Source organism: Phasianus colchicus, chromosome 13 (genome assembly GCF_987193195.1).
Source record: "Phasianus colchicus chromosome 13, bPhaCol1.hap1.1, whole genome shotgun sequence".
Taxonomy (NCBI): Eukaryota; Metazoa; Chordata; class Aves; order Galliformes; family Phasianidae; genus Phasianus; species Phasianus colchicus.
This window is the reverse complement of record NC_143448.1, coordinates 15,223,176-15,239,075: the sequence shown is the minus strand read 5'-3', so window position 1 is coordinate 15,239,075 and position 15,900 is coordinate 15,223,176. Positions and strand designations below refer to the sequence as shown.

General features: G+C 39.6%; 1 protein-coding gene across 25 annotated transcripts in view; it reads left to right on the top strand.

Moving 5' to 3' along the window:
• Positions 1-15,900, top strand: part of LOC116243858 (uncharacterized) — a 654,784-nt gene that overhangs the window by 474,534 nt on the left and 164,350 nt on the right. For all 25 annotated transcript variants that reach the window (XR_016470628.1, XR_016470627.1, XR_016470625.1 and 22 more), the window contains one exon: positions 7,081-7,171. Coding sequence is in view for 2 of the 25 variants with exons in the window: in XM_090149389.1 (XP_090005515.1) it covers positions 7,081-7,171 (91 nt within the window). In the remaining 23 variants the exon portion in view is untranslated. The remainder of the gene's footprint in view (positions 1-7,080; positions 7,172-15,900) is intronic.

The following is a 15,900-nucleotide window of genomic DNA, read 5'->3' as shown; positions in this document are numbered from 1 at the left end:
GAGCTAGCGAAAACATCGCTTCATAACCATTTTCTTTTTGTAAACACAGTGCACTTAGATGTGCATCATTTAATCATAACAGAGCCATATGCATGCAGCTTAGCTCTTGTGGAAACCAAAATTAGCTAGAAGACATTTGGGCCAATTGCTGAAATGCGGGTGTATGGGCAAAAGTGCTCCCAGCACTCCAGATGGGTACGTGCTCCCAGGCCTTCCAGGAGTAGAAGAAAGTTCACGTCAGGAGTGCTCCCTGCACTGACTGCCCTGCATCAGATACATCCTCAACGCAATTTGAAAGTGAAGTTCATTGTCTGTTGGGGTTGTTTGCTGGCTCTAGAAGCTAGTGGGTGTAGGGCAAAGATGAATCTCATTTATGGGCAATTTTTGGGGTGTGTATACCTTGTCCACAAAGAGCTGCTTTAGTTGTTTCAACATGACTCTAAAATAAAGCAGAGAAGCATTTCTTTATTAGATATTTTTGTATTTTGCAGATATTAAAAGCAAATATAATAATGAAATTTAAACCTATTTGCCTAACTAGGCTGTGATTTAATTTGCACGTTAGTCTCAGTGTAACACTGGGTGCCTTGAAAGGTCTGGATAAGGTGCATGCTCAAGTCAGTGTCTTAAAAAGTGTTAGTGAACAGTCACAGCAATTGCTGCATCCAGAGGAGCTTGCTGTAGCATGCTCACCAGGAGCTCTAGGGCTGGATGCTGAGCTTGCAGTTGTGTTTTGCCAGCAGGACTTTGCTGCAGTCACAGGAGCTGAGTTCCAGTGGGAGTAGTGCCTGAATGAGTCCATCCTCTTTTGGTGCTCTTGGATATCCTGCTGTGCTTCTCTGCCAAAATCCAACTGATAGAGAGAGAAGATGGCGAAACCATTGGGCATTCCAAGAAGTTCCTAAAAAGCTTTTAAGAAAACCGTATGACAATCTCTGGGTAGATATCCTGCTACCATCTCACTTTCCTGTATTAAAGCTGTCAAAACTTGTTGAGAAAACTTTTAAGAGAAGTTACCAGTATGGCTTTAGTTTCCAAAATGCTCACTGCAAAAAGGGCAGCAACTGTGTTGCTTGGCTGAAGCTATTAATTAATGGTCGCTTACAGAACTCACTGTGGCTACAGAGTTGCAACACAGATTGGCAGAGGAAATAAACATTGAAGGCTGCAGCCCATCTTGCAGCCAGCTGTGGGCCACCAGCTGAACGCTCCCTCACAGGGATGATGTGGAACATACCTTGGTGAGATCAAAAGGTCTACTTCCATGATCCCTTCCTTTGGGTGGGATTCTGCTGAGTTTTACAGTAATTTTTTGCCCTACAATCAGTTTGAGAGACTTAATTTTTTCCTCTGGCAACTGTGGGTTTTTGTTATCCAAGCAGGCTCCATCCTGTAGGGTTGGGTGGGTACTGCCAGAAGTGGTTTGCACATGATGCCAGATGCACACGGCTCCAGCACCCACAGCTGGTGATGCTGAGGCTCCTGTGGATGAAGAACAGGAAAGAAGAGAGGGGAGGAGAGGAGGATGATGAGGAAGAGGAAAATGATGAGAGAGGAAATAGGGAAAAGCAATGAATGAAACAGAAGAGGATGATGAGGAAGAAGACAGTGGTGAGAGAGAAAAGGAGAGTGCAGCTGGGGAAAGGAAAGCAACTGCTAATGCCTTTATCCCTTCCCAGCAAGTTCAGTCTAGGAGCAGCTTCAGAAGGCAGTGCTGGTAACTGATGATACCTGGCCTAGGTCTAGCTTGCTTTGTGCTGACACATATCAGGAAATTAAGCCCCCTGTCTCTTGCCAGCGCTCCTGAGTATTGATTCCTAATCCCACAACCTGGCCATTATTTGAAACTCAAGCTCTACTCAAAGGGGAGTGTTAAAACACAGGTCAAGGACAAGCCTATCCTCCGTGCCTGCAGCAACTTAGCAAGTGCTTTGTGAAAACCATTTTGCCATGAATGGATAGAAAAAAATATATAAAGCATATTCAGCATGAATAAAACATGACAGTAATGTGCTAGCAAACTGTGATCTATTTTGACTGTGGTAACAGTATAAGCCTCAATGGGTGAAGACAAGATCACAGTGCACCGAAACTATGAAGTCAGCTTAACGTGACCACAGTCCAGTCGGACTTCTCTGTCACTCCTGCCAGTTCCCTGCAACCTGCTGTGACTGTGATGTGCGTGCAGTGAGAGCAAAGTGACACACGAGCGTGGCATGACAGCCATGCCAGAAAGGATTTGGTGCTCGCTGCTTGTGGCCAGTTAGCCATGTGAATGCAAAATGCATGGGGCAGTTTGTGAAGAGCTGGTAGTAATCGTTTGTGTGAATGGTTTTGACTGAAGAGTGTTTGGCTTTGAATATACGATACAGATTTCTCCTGTAGCAAGCCTCCATAAACATTCGGTTATCACAGCTGTTGGCTGGAAGATTCACATTATTTAAAGGGCTTTCTGATATTTGATGCTGTCTGTTTTTGTCTCGGCTCGATACCGTATATAACAGTGGCAGATTATTAACTGAGATATGTATGAAGATCGATATAATATAAAGATCAACATGTCCTTGAGTTTAGTGCCCGTAATTTCATAGGGAAGTGTTTTTTCCCCTCTCCATTTAGCTTGATTATTCAAGAGTTCTTTAGCCATTACAACAGAAGCCTTTTCAGAAGAGGAGCATTTTTCTTTCACCCGAGTTGCTATGAGAACATGAATCATCTCTTTAGCACAATAGCAACAACTGTAGTGCTTAAGTACATCCACTGATTTTTTACTGTTTGTTCTTAGCTCTCAACTAGATAAGCTGTTGTTATTTCTTTCTTCTTGAACAAGCATAACATGATTGCTGAAGTAGTAGGAATAATTGGACCAAATAGTGAGGCGGTTAATGTAAACAGAAAGAATTCATCTCTTTCAAGTACAGTAAATTGTCCTCCAAAAATATGGAAATCTTGTCTATTTCTTGTTGTGCCCTAGAGCAAATTTTGTTGAGTTTGTTGTCACATCATTATTTTCGGACTCTGTGAAATTGCTAATGAGGAACAGGCTGCTTTCATTGGAACACTTGTGTATGTTTAAGGCTGCGATGAGATGTACGTGGACCAGGCTACACCGCTGGCACAGGAAAGGTTAAGGTTCTTGCACTAACCATCTACACAGGTGTCTGTCCTCACTACAGTTGTTGCCAGGGAGCCCAGTTGGGTGAGGCTGGAGCCGGCTTCAGCTGCAGTGAATTAGCTTCTGAGTGAGAGATTATAAACCATGTCATCTGGCACGTGAGGCCCTTTTTGGTAGCTGAGGTAGGAATGAATGCTGTACTGGAGGAAGATAGTGCCAAGAACTCTTTTGCTTGATCCTTAAGGCTATGAGCTATTGCATTAGATGACCTTGGGAATTGTAAGCATGTCTTTAAATTTCTTAACTGACCAGTAAAATTAGTTACTCTGCCTGCGAGAGTGAAGGTAATTGTATGTCATTTATATATTAATTTTTGGGCTGTGCTTTTACTTGCTTTGTGCTTACTGTTAAGGGTGGTGTTTTCACAGCAGCTCAGTTTGTTTTGAGCTAAATGTTTTCTCTAGAGAAAGCCCCTTGAAGAGCAAAGCTTGGTGGATGTCTTTTAGTCGTGTGTTGGGGTTTTCTAGCTATTGCCTTCCTTCCTAAAGCCTACCTTCAAACACCTGCTCTCTAACTATGGAAGGTGTTTGTTGAAATCACTGTTTACTGTAGATGAGTGAGACAGCGGAGATGAAATTTATTCTAGGTGGGAAGAGACGAGTTGCTGGGAGAAGTCTTTACAGCACTTAAATGATTTGAGGCCACTGGCCCACACTAGGACTTGTGTGCTTAACTTTAAAGGGAGCTTCTGTTCCATCCTCATTTGGCACCTGTGGTTTGTTAATCTATTGCTCCTTTTAAAGACAAGTAAATGCTATGCAAGTGTATTTAGGCAGGTGAGATGTCTGAAGATCAGCTGTGACAATTCTCCCAACAGCGCTCTTAAGTTTAATTACTTGTGGATCTGTAAGTATTTACTTCTTCCTATGTGCTTCTGTAGCACAGAAGAATTAGAATTAGGAAAAAAATGAACACTGTCTAAGTATTATGCCAATAAAACATGTAAAATCTCTTCAAGATCAAACAGATATTTGATGTGATGATTCTGATTTGAGAGGTTAAAAAAAAAAAAAAAAAAAAAAGATCTGGTACTCCTAGCTTTGAGTATATGAAAGCAATGGCTCTGACCTGGGCTAAAGTAAATTAATACAACTCCATTGACTCCAGGGAAGCGACATGGATTTATACATTGTGATGTATCTGTTCTTACTACTTGATGATAAAATCTAGAGATTAGGCTTCTTCATCAGTTTTTGTCTAAGAGCTAAATAAAGGAAAGATAATAGGGCTATGAGTGGGGATATGATTCAGTATTATTCTGTTTTTAAACTTCTAACCTCAGGGAATAGAGGTCTGAATGCTTGCCATGGATCTTCCTTAGGTTTGATGAACTGCTTTACCATTGTATTTAATTGTTTGCACCTAGTATTATACTGAACAGAGATTATAAGCAATTAAACAAGAGAAGAGTAGTGCTATGACTTTTGTTTTGAGTGCCTCATTAACTCGTATTATGTTGTTAATGTAGGGTAATCCACCAACATTATTTAAACAGAAAAATTCCTAGGTAATCTCGTAGGGCACACTAAGCTTCTAATCACCATTTTTGGGTACTTCCTGCTCATAATTGGGACCCGATGATGTATTTTTATAGTAAAATCTGATTTTGGAAAGCATTGAGGGTTCTGTTGCTTCAACAGCACAAAAGCAGAGGCAGTCAATTGCCTTAACAGAAATAAAACCTTTAAAATATAAGTTAAGAAATAGTAAGTAAGATAGTTAAGTTTTGGGGAATTAAGTAGGTTTTGATGGTCTAATCATAATTTGGGCAAGTTGATCTCAAATGCTGAATTATAATGAAATGTATAGGAAAGTTAGTTATAATCTGGCATTGCTGCTCCTCAACAGTTATGCACTGGAGTCAGAGTTATGTTTTGTTCTTTAATTTAGTGAAAACTCTGTTGGGGAAACTCATATTGCCGTGAGTGTGAGCCTTGTTACATCTCAACAAAATGCATGGCAAAGTTTGAGCTAGTTGTCAAGGAACTGGGACTGATCCTGATTGCCCTCTTTAGGAGCATATTCTTTGGGGCAGGTCACACTGCATGCAGCCATACATAAATTTGTTCTGGTAGCATGTAGGCAAGGATTGTTTCACAAAGCTGTGATAACCTTTCCTTATGGCACATAAATATCTGACTGCTCTAAGGCATGCTTTAAGAAAACAGTGGAATCCTATGGTCACTGTTTTATAAATATATAGTATCTCCTGTCATATACAGTCTTTTTAAGAAAAAAAAATCCGTTTGAAATTAGCTATTAAGAACACTGCTTCAGGCCTGAGCCAGAATTGAGCGACGATGAACTGCCAGTGATGACCAGTTTTCTTCGAGGATTATGGCTTTAATTATGGAGATGATTTACCTAATGTGTAGTTCATATATATCCATGTATATATGTCATTAGCGAAGCAGGCATCTTGACTTTTGTTTGTGAAATCTGACATGCAATCTAAACTGTTTTGTCCCTTCTTATCAGTGCATACAAACTCTTTATATGCAATTGTAGTATTCCTGGAGCCTGATAAAGACTAAAAGCTCTGCTGAAATGCAGGGAATGGCTTCCATCTCAGTGTGCCTTGGGCTGAGACATGATTGTTTCTGGGTCCTTGGTGTCCCTTGTGAAAATTCATAAGGATATTCACCACTGATGGAAGACCAAGTTATTAAGGTTGCAAGGCTGGTGGAGCTTCTGGAGCAAGTTCAGGCTCCAAAATAAGGCTGATACATGGTTTGAACCAGCTTTTCCCTAGGAAGACTGCCTGTTTTCTACAAATATTTTGTACACAAGCAAAAGGTGAAGAGCCTCTGTCTCTGTGGTGCCCTCTGGGTGGGTGCAGAGTGGTGCAGCCCAGCCCTGTGATGCAGCAGCACTTCTGCCCTCCAGCTGCACGGTGCTGAGCTCATTGCACGTGCTGCTCCTGTGAGATCCCTGCTGAGCTGGAGATACAGAATCTTAAAGGCTCCATTACAAAAATAAATCTTGCTGATTCTGGTCCACAGAAACAAAAAAATTCACAAACTCATCGCCAGCAGGATCTTAATTTGATTTTTTTGATCTTCATGCTTTTAAAGACATTCATCTTTAAAATCTCTGCATAATAACAGAACTGTTTTTCCCATCCCTTGTACGCAGCATCATCAGGACATAAAATGTTTCTGGCCATCTGAGTATAATAATGAGGCAGCTGTACAGCTCACTTTGTTTATACCTATTTGGGCTCAGACCTGTTGCAGTGTCCTCTGGATGAACCTTTCTCATCTCAGACCCTGCGATTTGATGTCTGCTCCAAGCATTGGTTGAAGACCAAGTTTCAGCAGTTCATTTACTCGATGTGAAATTTAGTGGATCTAAATCATCACCTTTTTGGTGAGACTTGGCAGTTTGAGGCTTGGAGATCTTGTGGCTTTGTTTTAAGTAACGGCTGGGGCTGGGCTTCAGCCTTTGGCTTTCAGGCCTGTTGGTATGTTGCACGGACTTGCCAAGTAAATCATTACTATTTATGTTATCATAAACCATTACATGTGGGGTTTTTTTACAAGAACTAAGTAGGAGAATTACATAGGTGTCTTTACGTGCAGGCAAAAATTGGACAAAGGGTCTCAAATTGTTTAAATTGGTATTGGCTGATTTTGAAAAGCTTTCATGTACACTTCAGCTAGCTTTTGTTTTAGTGTGTCAGAAGGGAATTGTTCTCCTCCAGCTTCTGTGCTCACGTTTGAGAATGCACTCTCTGCGAAAACCTCCACCTGTAATTAATGTTCATGTAACAATTATTTTTGCTGCAAAACTGGCCCCAGCAAACATATTTTAATGAGGCTGTTTTTGTCTTTAAAATGGAAGGTCAGTTTTATCTGTATGGAATCTGATCTAGGTACTCAGTCTTATTTCTCTTTTTTTTTTAGTGTTCAAGTGGATCAGATCTGCCCCTACATAGGATTGCTATCAGCCAACGTGAATGACAGACTAGGACCTCTGCCTGAGAAATACGTTGAGGTATGTGAAATTAGAAAGAGAATTACTGATGACCATGTTGCTTTGCATGCAGAAAAAGACAACACCCGTTGTTATGCTGAAATGAATGTGAACTTAGAGGATGTTAGCCTGAGATGACTGCAGCTTTACTGTGGTAGTCTGTCTTGTACGTTTTTATCCTGCATATGAGCCCATGTATACATGCATAATACAGCCTTAACCAGGTTTTCACAAGTAGAAGCTAGTACTATGACAATGAAACTGAAGTTAAATACATGTGTAAGTGTAGTGCACTTAGCTTCCATAGCACAGTTGGGCTCCTGTGGTAATGATACTCCCTTAATTTAGCTTGAGAAATCAGCAAACTCATTGTGTTGATGATATGACCTAAACTAATCTTCTGTCCAGAGATTCAAAGATGAAAATGTACAGAAAACTAATCTAGAGCAATGCTGATAGCATACGATGGTTGAGAGGTTGGAACGTTATTTAAAAATATTGTAATGTAGCTGATGTAGGATTTTCTGTATTGCAGCATCAGTCATCTGTTATTCGCTTCAGAATATATTTACCTGAAAGAATAAAAAAAAAAAAGCAGGTTTGTTAGTAATCAGGGTGCAGGTTATCATAAATGGTGGTGATATTTTTCTGCTCCTGTTTTTTTTTTCCTTGCTATTACTGGGTTTATGAAATATATAAGATGTATCTATGTGAATCATAATGAAAACTGGCATTTTCTTTGGTACTGCTTTTCACTTCTCTAAGTCAAGTAGGAGTGCTACAACGTGCCCAACCCATTTAATATTATTGTACGCAGTAGCTCATGTGAAGTAAAACTTAGAACAGGCCCTATGTGCATCTTCCAAATACTCCAATAACAGATTGCTGCTCAAAGTGTATTGAACACATCCAAACAGAAAAAATGTGCAAAGATATCTGAACAAGAGTTGCTTGTTTTCTTGAGTGTAATTTTTCTTGCTTTGAGCACCTGGGCCACAGCTTCCATTTCCAAAAGATTTTACTGGCTGGTTTGTAGACTGTTTTTGTTTGTTGCTGTTCGAAGAGCTAATGGACTGTTATTATCTACCCAATATATGCAGTCAAATATTTACATCTTACCGTGCTATGTACTGTATAGAGAAGTTATGATTGTTCCAAACCTGATGATCTTATGGTATAGACATAAAACATAAGCTACATAACTCTGGTAGTGAGCAAATGAAAGCAGGAGATGGCAATAGCAGTGATAGAGAATCAGTGCTGTTCCCTGCTTATAGATATCTTGCACAAGTTTCCACGACTGAAATATCTACTGTCATCCAAAACTTGGCCACAATTGATTGCTGTAGTTTCCAGACTAATCCTGCATGCATCATAGGAAACCAAACTACCAACTTATTTTAAAATGATAGCATAGCATTTGGAAAATTCCCGATTTTCCCAAATAACATCTTGGGTGAACCACAAGAGATGCATCTTACAGGACCACAGTCTGCTCCAGCAAACCTGGAGAGAAACTCCACTGACTCGATGGAAAATTCAAAGGATCCAGAAACTTTGAATCCTTTTTTTTTTTTTCCCTTCTTAGAAAACTGCATTGAAATGATGGGGGGGAGGGAGGGAGAATTCTAGTGATGTGCAGATTGGGAACATTAGGGAAGGCTGAAATCAAACCTCAATCCAACAGAACAATGAAATCATCTGAAAACATTCCACATCTTTTTGTCAAATCCATCTTTTTCCATGTAATAACAAATGATTATTCATCTCTTCACACACCAAGTTGGTAGTATGCTTTTACAAACATGGTTCCAAACAGAAGAAAGTTTATTTAACTTCCTTGTCATCCAGCTTTGGCTTCCAGTTTTGCCTGGAAAAAATGAGGGGGGGGGGGGGGGGGGGGAGCTTTGGAGTAACAAAATTTCAAAACTTGACAAACAAATGGAATAAGGATATGTCTTACACCCCCCCACCCCCCCACCCCCAGAGCAGGAAGGTAGTGTTTTTAGAAAGCTTGCCCACATGAAGTTTACTATTCCATGCTAAATTTCAAGGATCCTTTTTTACTTGGATCTTTATAGTTTTGTTTCCTTCTGGGAAGGCAGAAGTTCAATAGCTTGGTCCCGCAGCTTCGTTCCAAGATACTGGCAGTCTGATTTTCATGTAAAACTGCATTTGGACCACTGCAGCTAAGTTTAACCACATATCATCTAGTGTATAATTTCCACAAGTGTAAAGATGAAGATTCAAAGGTGTTATTCCTGGCTTGCACAGATAAGAAGTTAAAATGCCATTCTCAAGATAACTACAATAATGGGATCCAGGTTTTTTGCTGTGGCTGTAAGGAGACATCAGACTATCAACTTGATGCTCTTTTTGAAAGTTAATGTTTTCTTCCAAAATTGTTAGATGTTAAAATTTCTAACAATACTCACAAAATATGGCTCCTATGCTGAGCCTAATTGAATCTGGTTATTTATTATACAACATAAAATGTATTTATTACATGGGATGTGTTCAGAAATGTCTCCATTTACCATATGTTTTCAAAAGTGCTTTATGCAGTGCAAATTGAAAAGATAAATCTGCACAGTGAAACCACCAAGGGTCAGGTTGTCAGTCCAACCTGAGTCTTCAGAGCCAACCACAGCCTAATTCCTCCAAGAAGCCTCAGATGCTGCTTTACATTGGGCTGCCTTCTTTCTTTCTCCAAAACTTTCTTCCTTCTGTTGTTCCTGTTTATTTGGTCTCCACAGTTTGTGAAGTATATCCACCCAGATTTTGCTTCTGGTAGGTTTGGTAGTGTCTCTGGAATCTCAATGAACTTCTTTCAACCGAAGACCAAAGTGTTGGTGGCCTGAAGTTTAATCATTTGCAAATTTCCTACTGTAATCTTGAATGAAATGACTGCTCAGTGCAGTTTCAGATGGGCTGCTGACCTTGTACAGTTGTGTCAGATGAACTTCAGGTTGCAAAATCCATGTTTAATTTGTTTTGTTTATTTCCAAGCTGCACAGCAACATTTCATTGACACAGTGGCTGTTGTTGGCTCACAGCTACTGTGATATTGAGCAGTGGGGTTCTGGCCTCAGTGTACTGTGGTGAGCCTCTTCCAATTGCTGCTCAGAAAATAATTGTTCATCAAGGCAGAAGGGTCGGTTTTGACTCTGTGACCTGAGTGGGAAAGGCGTATGGCTTTGTCATGCTGTGTTGCTAAGCAGGTATTTAGTCAGCTTTGCCATGGGACTTCTGCTATCGGGAGAGTAATGTAGAGAATATTCACACATTCAGTTTATAGAAAATGTATTGAAAACTTAAACTGAATTCAGCAGTAATATACTTGTTTCAATAAAACCTGCATTAGATCAAGCCAAAACTGAAATATACTGCTATTTAAACAGAAACAGGAGTAAGTATCCTGCACTGGGTTAGCTTTAATATTACATTCAGATGTTCTGGAATTGACTGATAGAGCAGATGGGACTATGATGACCAATTCCTAATAAAATATAGAGAGATTACACTTGTTTATCTTTTGTTATCTAGAGCCTAAGGAATATAGAGAAGACAATTTTCACTTTTGTTTCATAGAATTAGGGCTATACTTCATATGCAACCTCCCTCGAAACTTCTCTGGTTGCAGTACTCAAGTACCCCTGTTAATGTTACCCATTGCTAATAGAAGCAATGCTCCTTACTTTTTGACAGGCTTAGGGGAGTAGCATAACTCCAGTCTACAGTTAAATTCTGTGCTTTTCCAGTTCATAGAGATTTTGGCAGTAGGGCAAGACACATGTATATACATGTTGCATCAACTATTAGGAAAGCTTTGTAAATATTCCATTACTTATCGATCAAACATGCTTATACAAATAAGTTGTCATTTAAAGTGGCTGTAGTTTTTTTCCTTGAAGATGAAATTAGCATTTCCCAGATGTCCCTCATCTTTTTTTTTTTTGTCTTCTCTCCTATATGGTCACTAGAAGAACCAACTTCTCAAGTTTCCCAGACTAATGAAATATCCTGAGGCAGCCACATCTGCAATCCTATCTAAATGTGGAATTGAGGATGGGAATAACAGAACCAAATTAACAAAGAGCCATCATTAGTAAAGCCACTGCTGGTCAACCATAGTTGATATTGGTTTGTTTTTTAGGCATATGTTGGTGTTTCAGAAGCACTGTATCTGTGATTTCTTCTCTTGCTGGAGGTTCACTTTTAAATTTACAAACATGGAAACACTTCATAATACCAAATGCAGTAAGGCAGATGGTGACAAAGCCAATTTAGTCACACGAGGAGATGATTAACAGAAAGCAAAACGGCACCCAGAAAAGTTGGATTTCTAGGCAGAACCACTATCTGGATGCAGAGGAAACAAAGCAAAAGCTTTTATCTATAAAAGTGACAATGGACAATAAAGATCAGAAGGTAAAGATAAATCTGTTTTACTGCCTCTCTGAGGATAGGATGAAAAGCAAGGGAAAATGCTGTTGAAATGAATAATGCTTTGAGTAGAGGAGAAGCTGATAAATGTTCAAGTGATGTGAACTTGAACAGAACGCAATTGTAAAGTATGTTTGTTTTCTCACCTGAAGTCAAATTGAAGAAAGTGTAGATCTTCATAGCAAAGGGCATTCTTGTGTGCATTTGGAGACTTCAAAGACAGTACTGTCAGCAACCAAACCACTTAATAAATTTTTGTTAAGAGTTGCAGCTAGGGAGTGACTGTGGCAAGTACTGAAGGTGTCAGTGCGTCTCCACCAGGGAAGGGTATTGGTGATCAAGTTGCTGCATTTGCCCTGTTCTCTCACCAATGGACTAGTTTCTGCTGGGCTGTGGGGCTGGCAGCAGCCTTGTCTTAATGATTTTGACAGACTGTAAAAATATAAGCAGGTGCTAGTTATGCCACTTTGTGTCCTCTGTCAGTCAGAAACTGTCAGCAGAGAAATCTACAAATCAAGAAATGCTGTTACTTGTCTAATTGACAGACTGAAGTAACAGTGATTGCTGTGCAATCAGGAAAACTCTTGTTTGCTAATATAGCATTATACTGGTTAAGATGTCAGTATGTTTCTGATAGATAAGCATTTGAAGGAGGCTAGTTCTAGATGCCTCATGTAGTATTTACATATTATGGTTGTCTTGGCTGTCTGTCAGATGTGCCTCTGCTATTGAGGCAAAGGTTGTGAGCTCTACTAAGCACTTAAAATTAGGCAGTACAAATATGCATTTGGGACGTGGTATTGACTGTGAATGTGCAGAACAACTAGGTGACTATCTTTAATGATTTTACTTGTCTTTTAATTAGAAAACTCATTTATGCTGAATATAGGTGAGCTGAAGTTGAAAAGAGCTGAGCTGCTCCCTCACTGGATGAAATGTAAAGGCTTCCAGCCATGCCACAAGAACTTTTCTGCAGCGCATGGTTACTTTGAACTATAACTTCAGTTTTGCCATTTACACGTTTCCTATTGTGTATTGCACCTGCTTTAAAGTTGCTTAGAGAGAATGAAGTAACCTTCATGAACAAATGGGGGGGAACGAAGGAAGGGAGACGAGGAGGGCTGCAAGAAGTGGTGGAAAGCAAGTGCCCTTGTACTGGAAGTGGAGCTGCACTGCATTGGTGTCTGTTAATAGGTCTCTCAAAAGGCAGTCTGTTAGCCATGGGAGCACAATGTTATTGCCTTGTTCCTGCTCTACAGTGAGTAGATAAAACAGTATTTCAGTCATTATTTTTAAGGATGTGAATATATTCTGCTGGAAACAATTCCTAATTTGAAAGGAGTGAAGGTTATGTGTTTCTCCCTAGTCCCAATTTTCTTTAAACAAATAACATCCCCTTTGCTTTTTTCTTCCATCCTCATGTTGCAACTAAATGAAGGAAGTTAAGTCATTAGTACACTCTGCTCTTCAATATTCTTTGTACAAAGTTATGGGGAAAGTAATCAATAAACATTTTTGTTTCTTGTAGCCTCTGGGCTGCAGTGCAGTTGCAGTGGAACTGAGAGCGAAGATCCATCTTTAATGCTGCTGTTTTTCCTCCCAATAGAGCTTATAAGCCAATACACATTGTTTACTCGAGGGGCCATATGTAGCTAATCTTTATGGAAATAAAAGATGAAAATATTCATATCTAGCCACATTTAGCTAAAACTTGTTTTTTTCCCCATCTAAGTAGGGCAGGTAAACACATCCCTGATATAGAGTAAATCAGTTGTTTGAAGGATTTCATTATTTTCCCTGTTCTTTTCTGCATTTCTTGGACTAAGAAAAATAAATCCATAAAAAGAATACATTAACCTAATATAGGTGCACTGAATATCTGCTGCTACATTCTGCACAGTATAATTCTCATCTGATTTACTTCAAAACACTGTGATCCCAGCTGTAGAATAGCAACAAATGCAAACTAAAAATACTTAGTTACTGATTTAAAAAGATGACTCGCTTTAATAGCATAAAATCAGCTGGGACCAGATGGTATAGCACAACCTTATCCACACTCTTCAGCAGGAGAGCAACTGATGCTTTTCAAATTTAACTTTTTAAACTGAAATCCTTAAAAGCCGCGTAAAGGCTAGAGCCTTAGGTAAAGGATTCTGGAACCAGAAAATCAGTCATCAAATAGAGCAGGTAAACAAAGCGTGTCTTTGCCAGCTGTTTGCTTCCCTGTCTGCCCAAATGAAAAGTTGACTATATTTGTTGTACTGGGGATCTTCCCTCATGTGAGCTAAAAACAAGTGCTATTTCTGGAAGCAATGACTCAATGTGTATTGAGTGGAGATGGTGTGACACTTGTGCAGTGTTGATTTCAGTAAAGGGTAAGGATGTTCTGAAGGAGCTACCTACCTTTGGTCCAAACCTTTGGACTGAATGATCACCAGGTGATTTACTTGAATCTGAATGGAAAGATAAGGCAAGTCTCTGTAAATAGATTTCTAAGGAGCAAGCACTGATAAAGTAACAGCACCACTGAAGTCTGCTGTTCTTGAGCTCATGGGGTTGGAAGTGGAGGAAGCATGGAAGCTGTTGCAATCTCTCTGGACCACGTATCCCCAAAATATGAGGATAGGCTGCAGATCTGGAACTATGACCCTTTCTTTATGGAGTTCCCTGCTTATTCCCTGCTATTTGTTCTAGGTTAAAGTGCTTTTCCTGGATAAGACAAATGCTTAGAAAACAAAGCCTAGATCAAAACCCCTTGCAAGTCAAATGGCAATGAGGAGAATTGGATTTAGCTGAGTAATGAGAAGAATGGAGAGAATCCTGCCTGTAATGCTGTGAAAGACGGTCTTGGTGGTTTTTTGTCTTTATCAGATCAATGACTATGAAATGTGCACTAATCTATCAGAAGGGTGGAAAATAGGTAAGTGGTTTTAAGACTTCATTTGGTTAATGAATTAAAATGCAGAAGAAGGAGAATCCATGTAGATATACCCTCTTGGTCATTTATCATTGCAAGCACTCCTGAAAACCATGCCAAATTCAGGCTTCAGGTTATTCACTAATAGCCATAGGCAAATGAAATTAGCATACTGGTGAATAAATTAATCCTAGTCCCAGAGGAAACATGTATCCCTACGAAGCACTGAAGTACAGTGCAAAAGTTGTTATTTTATTTGTTCCACAGGGTATGGATAATGCATCAAAGATAAAACAGGCCATGTAGGGTAAGCAGAATGCCATCCAGGTGGCACCAGTAGGATGGTAAAGGGTACCTTGACAGTAGAGTATGGGATTAGAAGTGGCAAGGAAGATGCTTAGCAGCATACAGCAAAGCAACATTACCATATATTAAGTTAAAAAAATAAAAATAAATGAAGGTACTTCACCTCAAAATGAAGGCACTAGGGAAGTAGAGAGTTCATATGACTTATTTAATGTTTGTCCTGTTTTATCGGAGACCCATCATGCATGTGGACAAGAAAGGAGAAGTGATAAAGCTGTTTTTTCATTTGTCTTTCTGTGTAACAGTCCTGAAAAGAGTAGGGATTCTTTCCACAGATGATGTCTAGTATGTTGTCTTCCTAGAAGTTCTCAGATAGTGGCATCTAATTGATACGAGAAAGAGGGAAAGGAGAGAGGGATAAAGCAATTAACTGGCGCAATTAACTCTTGCAAGAAGCTCTTGAAGACAATATTATTCAAAAAATAGTAATGAATGTTTGTGGATGTTAAGCTTTAAAAAAAAAAAAAGTAAAGAAAAACAACAAAATCAAGCACAATATATTTAAAAAAAAAAAAAAATCAAAACAAATCACCATATCCTTTCTGTTGGGAAATGTTTCCAGCAAGTGGGGTTAGACAAGGTGCAGTGTTTGACAGCTGTAACTCTTCAGTCACTGGGACATTACTCTGCCTGTGCCTGGTATTCCCTTGACTTCAAAGGCCCTTCCTGCTGCTCATTGCTGGCACTGGTCCCTGCTGGAGCCTTTGCTGTAGGGTCAGAGGCTATGAAGCGTAGATGTAAGGGATAGGCATCCTCCTTTTACTAGCTATTGGTTTGGGAGAGTGAAAAAGCCATGTTTGGGCTTCCTCTTTCTTCCCTAGTTGTCTGTACTGCATATTTGGTTGGTAATGTGGTTTTTTGTTGCTGTCCTTCGGTTTTTCTCTAGAAGCCAAAGGTTACTCTGGTATGATCCCATGCATAACAGAATTTGTCTAGTTTGACTTCTCTTAGAAATATCAGATATCCAGGAAAATACTGCTGTAATTACTTAGTGTGCCATGAAATATCGTTTTGCTCT